The sequence below is a fragment of the Neolamprologus multifasciatus genome, chromosome 13 (assembly GCF_963576455.1).
Source record: "Neolamprologus multifasciatus chromosome 13, fNeoMul1.2, whole genome shotgun sequence".
NCBI lineage: Eukaryota > Metazoa > Chordata > Actinopteri > Cichliformes > Cichlidae > Neolamprologus > Neolamprologus multifasciatus.
In genome coordinates, this window is record NC_140451.1 from 1,045,320 (window position 1) to 1,059,326 (window position 14,007).

Sequence of the window (14,007 nt, forward strand, 5' to 3'; positions counted from 1 at the left end):
TGTCCATTGTTAGATACTCCTTGGGATATTGTGTTTTTCTATTGTGTTTTTCTTTTTTTATTCAGTTTGGTTTGTGTAGATGTTTTTTTCTTTTCAGGCATTTGTTTTTCCAATTTGTTTCTAGGCCGTGTACATGATTTGTATATTTTCACCTATCATTGTTTGATCTGATTCTTGATTCTACTGCAATTCATTGTATTATGGTCTAGATCAGGCCTCCATCCATCATCTTCAAATGGTCCAAAATGCAGCTGCTCGCCTGCTAACTGGTACCAAACAGAGAGAGCATATAACTCCAGTTTTAGCTTCTCTACACTGGCTTCCTGTCGCCTACAGGATCCAGTTCAAACTTTGACTTTTTGTTTTTAAGTCACTTAACGCCCGAGCTCTTCTTACCTGTCTGAGCTCCTCTCTGCTTATGCTGCAGGAAAAACCACGAGGTCTAGCTCAAAATGAATGCTGTCCATACCACGAACTAATCTCAAATCTCGTGGCGATGGAGCCTTCTCTGTGGCAGGTCCCAGACTTTGGAATAGTTTCCCCCTAAATATTAGATCTGCACAAACACTTGATCACTTTAAATCACTACTAAAGACACATTTTTATGCCCTGGCTTTTAACACACTATGACCCAAGCATTTTGGTCTCATTTAATAGTCTTAGTTATTGTTTTAATTCTGTTATTGTCCTATCATTGTTATATATTGTTATTAATGTTTTACATGGAAGTTTATTTTCTTCAAGCTGATGGCTAACAAATTCTAATTCCTAAAACGATTTTTTCTACTAACTATAAGAGCCGAATCATCCACATAAAGAAAACAGTCAGCAGAAACAGCCTGAGACATGTCATTGACATAGATGGATAAAAATGGTAAATGGCCTGTATTTGAATAGCGCTTTACTAGTCCCTAAGGACCCCAAAGCGCTTTACACACCTATTCACACACTGGTGATGGCAGCTACATTGTAGCCACAGGCACCCTGGGGTGCACTGACAGAGGCGAGGCTGCTGGACACTGGCGCCACCGTGCCCTCTGACCACCACCAGTAGGCAACGGGTGAAGTGTCTTGCCCAAGGACACAACGACTGTCAGAGCCGGGGCTCGAACCGGCAACCTTCTGATTACAAGACAAACTGCCAACTCTTGAGCCACGATTGCCCAAAGTAAAGGACCTACAGAAGAACTATGTGGTATACCACAAGTAACATGAGTAGTGAGTGCGAGTGCATAGTGAGAGTAAAAGGTACCTTCTGGACCTAGCAGCAGGCTCAACCAGATAGATAGAAAGTACACAGCATCATGTTGGTCCTCCAGTCCAGTCTGTCATTCAGATGAAACGTCAAGTCCATGTTTCCTCCATGAAGGTGAAGGACCTAGTTGCAGTTTCTTTTCTCCAGAAATTATCAACCATCTCTTTTGTCTTGCATTACGAAGAAGGTGATTTCTTCTGGACCACAAAGTTCCTTGCCAGCTCCCTATACTTCAATTCCTACCCATCCTTATTACAGCAATCCAGGAGACCGTGGTGGCACCCATCCTGAGCAGCTTCTCAATTAGCAGAAGTGGGTGGATGGTAGTAGAGGCACTGGAAAGATTTAAAAAACATGGTTTTCACAATGCCACCATTACCATCAAGGCAAAAGTAAGCACGCTCCAACAGGTAGACCAGGCTGTTATGCAGATGACACCCAGCTCTATCTGTCCATGAAGCCAGATAACACACACCAATGAGTTAAACTGCAGGAATGTCTTAAAGACATAAAGACCTGGATGGCCACTAACTTTCTGCTTCTTAATTCAAATCAAACTGAGGTCATTGTACTCGGCCCTGAAAAGCTTAGAAATATGGTATCTAAGCAGATTCTTCCTCTGGATGGCATTACCTTGGCCTCCAGTAATGCTGTGAATTGTTTGTTACCAGGATATGTCATTCATTGTGCATATTAAAGAAACATGTAGGACTTCCATTTGCACATTATCTTTGAAATAAGAAAAACCTGTCTACAGCAAGAATTTCTCCGCTGTGGGATCAAATTAGTCTTATCTGATCTTATGTTGTATCTTAGGCTATGTTCACTCTGCAGGTCTTGATGCTCAATTCAGATTTTTTGATCAAATCAGATTTTTTTGTCTGCTCGTTCACACTACAGATAAAATGTGACAGCAAACGCGCTCTAGTGTGAACGCTCAAAGCGGCAAAAGAAGACGTCACACACAACGCGCTCTGTTTAGACCCAGACCAACAGTATGTTTGACTGATGACCTTAATATAAAGACTTCGGACTTCACGTTTCCCAATTTTTGCTTTAAGTTATTTTGTTATTTACATAATAATGTAAATAACCTAATAATGATCCTTATTGCTGTTTTAGAGGAGCGCTGCTTCAAAGGATAGTTGCAGATTTCTGTCAGAATCTGCAGATTATACAGAACAAATAAAATGTTCACGTTTCTCCAACGTTGTTCCCAACAGTTTCACTGGATGGTCAGGAAGCGTTCACGATGTCTTCTCCGGCGCTGATAATCGGCGTCTGTCTTGTGTCAGTGACATAAAAGACGGATTTAATGCGACATGACCATCAAACAGCAGCTTTCTGAAACATCAGATATGTATCAGATTCAGGACCACATACCAAAGTGACCCAGATCGGATTTGAAGATATCGGATTTGTGCCGTTCACACTGTCACACCATGATCGGATAGATGGTCGCAGAGGGTCAAAAAAGTCGGATTTGATGCGCTTTCGCCTGCAGTGTGAACGTAGCCTTAGAGTGATGCCTAAAAATGCATTTATTCCCTCTAGGCTCTACAGCTGTAATTCATTATTAGCAGGCTGCCCTAACAACGACCTAAAAATGACCTAAAAAGCCTGTTGATTATAGCGAGAGCACTGATAGCATATCTCCCATATTGGCTGCTCCTGTTAAATCAAGAATTTAATTCAACATCCTTCTCCTCACACACAAGCTCTTCAATAGTAATGCGCGAGCCTGTCTTAAAGACCTCATAGGACCATATTGCACTAATAGAGCACTTCACGCTCAGAGTGCTGGCTTACTCGACTTACTTTTTCAGGCCCGTCTTCGGTGGAATCAGCTCCCAGCTTGGATTCAGGAGACACTGGGAGACATACAGCCTCTCTGCTTTCAACACTGAGTTTGAAACTTTCATTTTTTTCTAAAGCATGTAGTCAGGACTGGATCAGGTGACCCCGAGTCCTTCCATAGTTATGCTGCAATAGGCCTAGTCTCTGCTGTCCATGATGCATGTTTTTCTTCACTCAGCTTTTTAACAATAACAAATGCATTTAATCATTAGTTATTATTAATCTGTCTACACAGTGTGTTTGTGTCCTGTATCCTCCCCTCACCCCCAGCTGGCGTCTCAGGGAGTTTTTCCTTCCCACGGTTGCCAAGTGTTGGTTCATAGGGGGTCATGTGATTGCTGGGATTTTCTGTTATTGTAGGCTCCAGGCAATTTTGTGCTTTGGTTCTGTGACATTAAAAGTGAATTGAAATCAACTGAAAAAACTGAAGAAGTACAACTTAATCACAGCGCTCAACTTGACGTTACATAGATTGAAGTGGTTTGGCGAGACGCCACATGAACATATCCAGACTCAGGAAACCCCTGCTGTGAGTTTAACGAGGGGTCGTTTTACCTGTAACACAGATGCTGGAGCAAGGCCAGCATGGTGGCCATCAGAAGATCGTGTTTCACCTTCACTGCTGCTGTTTCTGTACCGTGATGAATTCTCAATGAGCCATTCCTCTGCAGATCATCAGTTAGACAGCTGGGTCCAAGGCTGGCGTTTTAAATATTGTTTTATTCACTGCCACCTAAAGGCTTGTGGGGCATACCCCTCAATAACTAGATGGATTGATCAGATTTAAAATCAAAGCATTAATTAATGGTAGGATTTCTTTGGACTTCAGGGGTGATCGTGGCTCAAGAGTTGGGAGTTCGCCTTGTAATTGGAAGGTTGCCGGTTCGAGCCCCGGCTCCAACAGTCTCGGTCGTTGTGTCCTTGGGCAAGACACTTTACCCGTTGCCTACTGGTGGTGGTCAGAGGGCCCGGTGGCGCCAGTGTCCGGCAGCCTCGCCTCTGTCAGTGCGCCCCAGGGTGGCTGTGGCTACAATGTAGCTGCCATCACCAGTGTGTGGATGACTGGATGTGTAAAGCGCTTTGGGGTCCTTAGGGACGAGTAAGGCGTTATACAAATACAGACCATTTACCATTTGAGTGATTATGTTGAAATGTGCTTCAGACATGATGGTTGGGAGGAAGTGTTAATTAATTAATTAATCAGAGAGAAAAAAGTCTAAATAAATATGAATAGTTTTAAAGTTGTACTTAATGATACGTCTGCGGGACAGGTAGGAATAATTTAAAATTTTATTTGTAAAGAAATTCAAGGACGAGTTAATGTTATAGAAATATTTGGCTAGTGCTCTGACTCTTCGCCAGCCTGAAAAGCAACCAGGGGCTGTTCTTTTTGTCTCCAGTGAGCGATGAATACGTACGAGCTTAACCGAGGGCAAAATACAGATACTGAATGTAGGCTTTCTGTCATCTGCTAAGACCTGAGTTTAAAGACAGGACGATGTAATGAGAGAAAATATGTTGGTGGTCTGCACATGAAAAAACACAGACATACCCCTTCAACAACCCAGCACACTTACAAAAACCTCCCCGACCTTCTTCTAATTGGACGAAGGGTGAAGGGAGAGAATGGATGGGGGCCTCCAGAATGGGGTTGAGAGGCATAGGAGGCATAAATGTAACCTTTATTTTTTCCTCTGGAGAGATTCCCAAGACACAGTGGGAAGGATTGTTTCTGTGGCTCTGCCAACAAAAAAGCCTCAGTTTTACATTTCTGGTGTTATTGTTCTGCAGGAACGAGCAGGGCTAACCTCAGACGGGAACAAACAAACCGAGAGTTTTCTGTAGTCTGACAACACTGTGCTGCTATGTTAACGTTAAATTATAAAACACGACTGTGAGTCTTCATTGCTGTCGAGAGTTGTAGATTCAAGACGATTTAACCGTGTTTTCATTAACAGAGCGAGACCAATGATTACAAGAGGTCTGTGGAAGTTTTCCTTTTATTTCTAATTTTCATTTATGTAAATGTGTTGAACGACTAAAAACACGATTCTATGCTTATTTTGTTTTCTTCAAATTTACTGAAAATTTACTGAGAGAAACTTTTAGGAGGAGTTTGTTAAAGTGTGTTTGGGTGAAAGCTGCAGCCGATTAATTAGTTGGTGAAAAACAGGATACTGGCTGCTAGCCCTAAAGGTTATTGTTTGGAGTTCACAGGAAAACAAAAGCGAACCAGATGTGGAAACGAACGCTGTAGTCAACTGTTTCCTTTTGTTGTGTAGATTTTAGTCAGAAAATGCAGAAACTCACATTTGTGAAAACTGAAACGAACGGACACCATTATCCCGGAGAACCCAGAACGTAGGAACGTAGGAGCACGGTGGTGGTTAGCACTGCTGCCTCACAGCAAGAAGATCCTGACTCCGCCGTCTGCTCGGGCCTTTGTTCATTTCATTGTTTTAGATTTTGGAAAAAGGAAAAAAAGGCATTTTTTTCTACGGTTTCTGATATCTTATAGTACAAAATTAATCAAATGTTTGCTTATATAAATAGCTGCACAGCCCGAATAAAATGTCCTTTAAACCAATTACACTGTCACTGCAACACGTTAGTCCACTTTGTTGCTTCACCGCTTTTGTTCGCTCCAGTCGAAGGATGAGTGGGAATCAGCAAGCATCACAGCAGGCGCGTGTAGAGGAGGTATGACAGTCATGAGATTTATCATAACTTAATTTATAGCAACATGTATGGAAGAAAAAAAAACACACTTGTCTTTGTCTGCAGCCGTATACATAATATATATCAACATTTGAACCACACGTTTCACAAATTTCAAGATATTTCACAACAACAGCACCAAAGAGCTTTTGATTGAATCCTCAACCCTGCTAATACATTCATTCATTCATTATTTTCCAGATATACTAATAATCTATTAATTACAGAAGTAAATAATTTACAATAAAATAACAACTTTAAGGTACATTTTGCATTTCCAGTACTTGAGTACTACAATAATTTCATTCAGTCTCCACAAGAATCGTCGGCCTTAATCTTTTCTGAAGGCTGTGGATTTAAGAAATTTTGCACAGGAAAGGTCTTAATGATTGAAAAAGCTGTTACCTTGTAGCGCTCAACAAAGCAAACAGTTTCAGCTGAAAAGCCTTTTCTCCCTTTCAGCAGCTCGTACCTGTGCTGAGCTCCAGCACGCAATAGAAAGTGTTCAGCAAAACCTGGAGAACTCGAAGTGGAATCACACACACACACATTTATATGTGTGTGTGTGTGTGTGTGTCGACATTGTTCTGTTTTGGTTCAAAGATAACACAGATTTACAAAAGATGCTCTTGTGAAACATCTGCATATGAAGCTGTGATCTGAGCTTTGACTCGACCTCTTCTTTAAACCGATTTCAGGAAACCGGCCTTGCTAAGGTAAATTTAAAAGCGCTGAATTATCGGATGACACAAACTGCTGCCCTGTCGTCTCATGTTGTTTGTCTATATCTACGCACTGCTCTGACACGCACCTACCTCACAATCAAAGAACACGGTTCAACAACGTTACCATAACTTTACAGTTCCCGTCACCAGTCGTCAGCGCCCTGCTGCAGACTTTCGTATATAGTTGGTTTTTGGACTAAATATTTGTTTATTAACAGAAAGACATCTGTTAGTGTATATCTCTCTAATTCTCTTTTATAAAGTCCTTTATGAACTTCTTGTGCAAAATCTCCCCACTGCCACCTTTTCTTTGTTAACACGAGCTTATGTTTGCTTCCTTGTACAAGGCGCCCGATGCGCAACTGGAATACATGAACTGCTACGAAACATGACACAGACAGATGAAGAGACAGCTCGAAACCAGAAAATGACAATAACAGCCAAGGAAAGAACCGTGTGTCCTGAGGAAGCAGGACTCCGTCTATGTAAAAACTAATTATTCCAGGATTTTCTTGTCCATGGACTCTTTGCCATTGGTCCGCGAGTAAGGCTCAAAGGCAGAGGAGCTCAGGTAGCGTGCAGAAAGTTCCTGCAGGTTTCCAGCCAGGGAGCCCGCCATGGAGAGGGGGTTGGAGGAAATGCGGGTGGCGACGCCACTGAGTAAGGAGGGCATGGGGAAGCTGAAAAGGCTGTGAGCTGCCGGTGAGCTTTGCAAGCTCGCCACTGTCCCTGAGCTGGTGACGGCGGGCAGCGGGGGGCTGCCGCCTGCCGTGCCGGTGCTTCCTCCGCTACTGCTGCTGCTACTGCTGCCGTTGCTGGCCATGGCCATGGAGGGCGGCCGCAGGGCAGCGCCCAGAGTGCCGCCGCCGCAATGAGGCAGGAGGCCCGGCAGGCCGGGAGGCGTCAGCAGCCGGCCCTGCTCCAGCAGTCTGAGGACGCTGCAGGTGGCTGCTGTTTCTGAAACCACCGAACGCAGCTCAGAGTCCTTCCCCTGGTCCTTCTTCTGCTTAGTGCGGCGGTTCTGGAACCAGACTTTCACCTAGAAACACAAGAGAGAGCCTCCTGAGACAACAATCACTCTGTGGCTGTTATACTAGAGCTCACACATCCTGTGGATGAGTATATAAATGTTGTGTGCTGGTATAAAATGAAAGAAGACGAATATTCACTGATATCTGCTGCTCCAAGTATAAAACAGCTCGTCTGCACAGATTACTGCGGCAGCTGCCTCCCCTTCCCCCGTGCAGACGCGGCGTGCTGGTAGAGCCGTGCTAAAGTGTAACAGCCATGTAAGTGCAGACGTTTTAATGAGCACAGACAATAACACGTGTAGGCTGACCACAGAATACAGCCGTGCAGACGAACCGACAAACCACACACGACAGCAGAGCCATCGGTAAACACAAACACGGGAACCATTGTGTTCGATTGCTGCGCTGCGCTGTTATTTATTGGAAAATTAAACGATCCACAACGATTAATAACCAGCTGCTCAATTCTGAGCATGACTCGTCAGCATTTGTGTTTTTTAAATAGCCTCTTATTAACATTAACATTAAAATCTCGACATATGGAAACAAAAGCCTGAAACCACATTCACAGTAAACCTGCTCCATGTCTGTGTGCTCTGCATCTTCACTCAGAGTGGGGATCATTAACGACTTCAGTGACTTCTTTAATTACCAACACAGGATTCACTGAAACGTCACTAAATATCCTCAGACAAATCTGTAATATTTGACATCGACACTTTTTGCCCCTTAAAAATAAAATGTGATGAACAGAAAATGTTAAACGTAATTTGAATTAAATAAATGAGTCGTAATAAAATATATTTCTAACATTTTAGAGATTTATTGATTTATTGAAAACTGTGAAAGTGAAATCTTATTCCCAGCCTGAGGATATTACTGGTTAAACTAGCACAAGTATCTATTTTTAATTCAGTTTGATTTATGATTTATTAAATAAAATGTTTATTTAATAATTAAATATTTATGTAGTTATTTATTTATGTATTTATATTTACCTCAAGGTGCTTAATATCGGCTCGGTGTTCACAGTAAATTACGCCTTTCGTCAGAAACAGTCAATTTTTATTATATTTACATTTCTTTTATCCATCATTTTATTTAATAGTTCTGTTTTAATAAGCGGTATAATTTAAAATATGAAATGTCGCTGACACACGAGACTGTTTTAGTAAGGAACAAAATATACATGTACCAATCAGCAGCAGTCCTGGTGCTACAGTCTGTGGGTCAACTCTTTACACAAAGTGAAGAAACTGCTCTATCCAATAATCTCCGTCCAACATAAAGACTAAAACGAACAAGGTGGTGTCCTGAGTGGACTCAGTACAAAGCTGATGATGTGAAACTGCAGCTTCACACTGCTGCACAGCCGAGCCTCCAACTGTTTACACTTCACTAGTTTTCTGTCTGACGTTTATATGAGAAAATGAACAGTTGTGGTTGTGTTGCTCTAATGAAAATGTAAAACATTTAAAACGTTAACACACAGCTAGGTTCAAATATGCACAGCCGTTGCTGTTAGTTGTGTCTTATTATGACCTCTGGCCTTTTCTCAAGGTCAAGTTCATTCAGCTGTGGCAAAAACCACATTAACACAAACTGAGGTCCCGACAGCAGCAGTGTGAAAACCCCCAGAGACGAGCCACAGCAGCTGAAACAGGCGGTCAGTGGAGCGGCTCGCTGTGGAATCTGGTACAAAGAGCAAACCAGTTCACCCACTACATGACCCTGTGCTGACCCCACACGTCCAGCCTCTGAGCTTTCCTGTGGCCAGCACATCTGAGTCACACAGTAAACACAGGATCGCTTTATTTCAATTTCATTTTTATTAGAAGCTCAAATCAAATATTTTTGGGGTCTAACACAGTAAGTTACAGCTGCTTAGATTTTTAATGGTTTCTGTGGGTGGAAGATTTACATACAGCATGAAAATCATGTTTCACAGTCAAAGTGTAATTATGTGTAAAAATAATCCTTAAAACACAGAAAAATTCCAACTTAAATAAACAGTAAATGGCTCTGAGTCATAATTAATGTTATAATTTCATGTGCTTGAAGATGAAATTAATTTAATTATGTGTTACATCCACCTTCCTACGTGCTAAACACTGAAACAGCTGATGGTCGGTGCATAAAGACTCTGTTTAAACCCACGGCGGTGTTGCTGAGCATACCTGAGTTTCAGAGAGGTTGAGCTGACGGGCCAGTTCTGTGCGCTCCCTTCCAACCACGTACTGACATCTCTGAAACTCCATCTCCAAACGGTAGAGCTGCTCTGCAGTGAAGGAGGTGCGCGTACGCTTCGGCCGGTCCAGGTCCAAACCTTTGGGCAGGATGATTTCTCTTATGGAGCCTTTAGCATCTGCAACCAGCAGCAAAATCATTCAAACCACAGAGACAGCAATGTAGACAGATTTGACATCAGCTCAGTTATTAATATAATTCGATTTATTATTGCTAGAATCATATTTCATAAAGTAGTGGAGGAACATTCGCAGTAACACTGACGTACACATGATTTCTTCTCATCAGTGTGAAATGCTTTGCAGAAAACTGAACATTTAATTAAGTTTAAGTGAAGATTATAATAAAAACATTAAATCAAAGTGAGGATATTTATTAGCTGCACAGAAGACAAATGAATAAAATATATCTTTACTTATGTTTTCTATTATTTCAGATTATGCTGTGAAAAAACGAACAAATAATTATTGTTTAATTTTATTAAATATTAGAGTAAAATATTTTAATTGAAAATGAGCTTTTTTCCCGTTACATTTATTAAACACGTGGTTTATATTATATTTATTATGTGTTTTCAAACACTCGTGATGGGTGAACACACAGCGACACTCTTAGCTGTTCACTCTCATGCATTTAATGCGACGCGTCATTTGTTGATGTTAAACAGCAATAATAACAAAGTGTGTGTGTATTTTCCCTCTGATTAATCATCTTTATAATAATAATAAAATATCGGGGATTTACCTGGTGAGGCACATTTAAATCTGCTTATTTTAACATTGTTGCAATAATTAATCTTAAAATATTAATTCTAAACGTTTTGTCTTAAAAAGCATGAGCATGTAACACAGCAGATAATTCTCTTACATTTTTAATCCTGGAGCAATAAAATAAGTAAGTTTATCAAACTATATTTTAAAAACAAAAACCTCCTGGTGTTAACCGTAAAGTTCAGTGCTCCCGACCTACAAAGGCTGATGGTTAGCGTCCTCTTCGTGAACTAAACGACCACGCTGTGACATTACGGAGCTTGTTTTACAACTTTTTTCAAGATAATCTCATATTTCAAATTCATCAAAGGCATCTGAGTGCGACGGACTGATAACAGCTTAAAATCAGAGGACAAACATTACCTCGAACAAGTATTCTCCGACAGTAGTCCGGGTCTGCTGTGCTCCCCCTGCTCTTGTCACAAGTGTCCACGGTCCCGGAGGGGGGAAAGGAGTCCTGCTGGTCCTTGAGGAAGCTTTTGGTCAGGCTGCCCTGGGAGTCCTTGCCATCTTTGCCCTCCTTTAGTCCATTCTTCAGCACCATCCCTTCAGTCTCTTGGTTGTATCTGACCTCCATGCTCAGTTTATCCTCTTAGAGCTGCCGCTCGTCCACTGATTTTCCTTTGTCAGGTGGAAAAAGGAGATTATGGAGAATGCAGCTCACCAGCCTGTCCGGACACTCTGGGTTTTAGTTTCAAAACAGCACCTTTCAGCAGTGCAGAGTCAGCTATCTAATGTTTGGAGAAATACTTCCGCCGCCGCCAGACCAAGGAGTCCTATTATCACTGACCAAACTCCCTTGCCCAATGATCATGGACTTCTCAGTAAATCTCAATAGTAATTCAATGCCCCCCTTTCCTCGTTACACAGCCATCAGGCTGATAGATGATCTCCAAATAATCAGAGCCATGGATGCGCACTCGCTGTTTCAATTGATTACGGTAATTTTGCTGCCTCCACATTTGCGTAACCTCATGAATACACAAAATTGTTTGGGGAAATAGATCAGGTCTTGATAGAGGGGTTTGTTCGTTCCGTCCCCCTCAGTTTGCCCGCTCTCAGTGCAGGGTATCAAGACAAATGATTGGTCTCGTCTCGCAACCAAGCCTCCCGCACACAACCGCAGAGGTACGAGTCGACCGGAGCCCAAAAAAGTTCCCGGACGCGCCGTTCTTCCGGCGCCAGAACGCGGCTGGTTATTTTGTCCCACTGACTTTCTACAGCGCACCTTGTTGTTGCAGCCTGTCAGTGAACTTTGATCTCATTGTTCCCTTTGGCTTTCTCTCCAATCAGTGGAATTCTGCAGATCTTGTCACTACGCTGTTGTAGGCGAGAGGAGCTGGGAGTGAGCCGGAGAGGGAGTGTGAGAGCGATAGCTAACAAAGGGTAATGAAAAAATCCACACATAGCAAAATTTATGAAGGCAGCGATGACTTGCTGGATCACCACAACAATGCTGGGCTCCTCTTAAATGGGAATTGTGTTTCCTGTGTCATCATGAGAAAACCCAGCGAGGTCCCGGACGCTAAAATCCTTCAGTATTCAAATGATTGCGCCCTAAAAGCCATCTTCAGCTCTCGCAATCTTAACCTGCATATGTGAAGGAGACAAAAAAGGGGAACAAAACTTGTCATTAGTGCTTCGGCTGCCTACGCTCTCTCTCATACCCCTGAAATGGCCCCTACCTCTCTCCACCACTCGCCTTCCAACCCACTACCCACCCACCCAGCCACCAACTCTTTGCTGTTTTCATTGTCAGTGAAACAATATCTCTGAACACAGCAGTGGCCAGTAATCCAATAAGACCATTGATTAGGCCACAAAGATTCAATTCAAACCAGCGGGCTAGTGCAAGGAACATTCTCTGGCCCTTCTTGTCACCTTAGCTGGCCAGAAGCCCTCTTCAGCCTGCCCCCCTCCCTGAGTGCCATTCATGCCTTTATGGGAAACAGAGAGGAAAAGGAGTGAAAGATGGCAATTATCTAATTGGACTATTAACACACAATTCTGTGAGTGTGGCTGCCCGCAGCAGTCTCAGGGTGGGTTTAGGGCCGCATGTTGGACTAACTTTATTCACACAGTGTTTAGGGGATTCAGTGTGAAACAGGGAAGGATCCATTGTTTGGCAAAGGTAAAAGGAGGATGAAAAGGGAGCGACTAAAGGGGACCTGGGTTTTGCAAGCTGGGTTGCAGAACTACAGCCTGGGAAATTGATTGAGGATGCATGGGCTTGGCCTCTCAGCTTCACACAATGGCTAAGAGGGGAGTTTTACACATTCTCAAAAATAGCAACTGTTCAGCGTCCAAAAAGCCCGAGAAAGCAGGTAACGCATGTAGCGCAACACGTTGTGCAGTAGTCAGTCAACAAGACTGTGTTTTAAATGATGTAAGTAATTAATAATAATTTGCAGTCCTGCAAAATCTGAACATTTTCATTTGTAGATCTTTTCCTTCAAAAATGTGTCTTTTATTAGTAGATCGAGGCTGTAAAAGCAACGCAGCAGCAGATAATCAGCACAAATGTTTCGGTGCTATTACGAGCAGTTCCCAGGTTTAAAGCTGCATTTGTTGACAGAATAAACAGTGATTACACCGAATGTGACGTTAAACTTTCCAACTGTTACACCTCAAAAAAGGGTTCATGGGGTGGAAGTGGGAATAAAAATATTCATCCCTAAAATTAAAAGAGATACTGAGGCCCCATCCAGGGTCCGGGCTCGTGGGGCCCCCTCGCTCCACTGGCGTGCACGGGAAGCCACACATTAATTAATGGTTGCAGCGTTCAAGGCCGCAGCACATTGAGGAGCAATGACACAACGCGCTTTCCTCTGATTGGGCTGGACCAGCTAAAGAAGCCAAACCTCCCCCCCTCACACAGGAACAGCTAACTGCTATCTGTCAACGTCAACCTGGCGGCACAACTCATGATGAGGAATGATGAACACGCCTATGCCACGCAACGTCCTGCAGCTCTCACACACTAAATGCCCATTGCTCATAATCAAGACCTGTAGTCTCATTAGCTACACAGGAAGCCACACTCGATGGTTGTAGCTCAGGTGGTAGAGCAGGTCATCTACTGATCGGAAGGTTGGTGGTTCGATTCCTGGCTTCCCCTAGTCTGCATGCCAAATATCCTTGGGCAAGATACTAACCCCAAATTGCTCTCCGATGCATCCATCGGAGTGTGAATGTGTGTGAATGTTGTGATGTGAATGCTATAAATGCTATAAAGCACTTAGAAAGATGTGCTTGTGTGAATGGGTGAATGCACACATTGTGTAAAGTGCTTTGAGTTCTCAGATGAGTAGAAAAGCGCTTTATAAGAACCAGTCCATTAGATATCAATCATGTATCCCAACGATGGTGAGTTCAGGCTTCATCCCAGTCACATTACCTCTTTA

The 14,007-nt window shown here is 42.7% G+C and overlaps 1 protein-coding gene across 1 annotated transcript; it reads right to left on the reverse strand.

The window, feature by feature from the left end:
• Positions 1-3,223: 3,223 nt before the first annotated feature.
• On the reverse strand, positions 3,224-12,318 carry vax1 (ventral anterior homeobox 1). Its single transcript, XM_085183222.1, has 3 exons — positions 10,967-12,318; positions 9,764-9,951; positions 3,224-7,594 (listed from the first exon to the last, which is right to left on the reverse strand). The coding sequence occupies exons 1-3, from the start codon at positions 11,178-11,180 to the stop codon at positions 7,052-7,054; spliced, it is 945 nt and encodes a 314-aa protein (XP_085039348.1). The 5' UTR covers positions 11,181-12,318; the 3' UTR covers positions 3,224-7,051.
• Positions 12,319-14,007: the final 1,689 nt, after the last annotated feature.

Coding starts and splice junctions, on each gene's coding strand:
- vax1 (XM_085183222.1), bottom strand. CDS start 11,180: ATGGAGGTCAGATACAACCAAGAGACTGAAGGGATGGTGCTGAAGAAT. Junction 9,952..10,966: donor TCGGAGAATACTTGTTCGAG/GTAATGTTTGTC, acceptor TGCTGGTTGCAG/ATGCTAAAGGCTCCATAAGA. Junction 7,595..9,763: donor TCAACCTCTCTGAAACTCAG/GTATGCTCAGCA, acceptor TTGTGTTTCTAG/GTGAAAGTCTGGTTCCAGAA.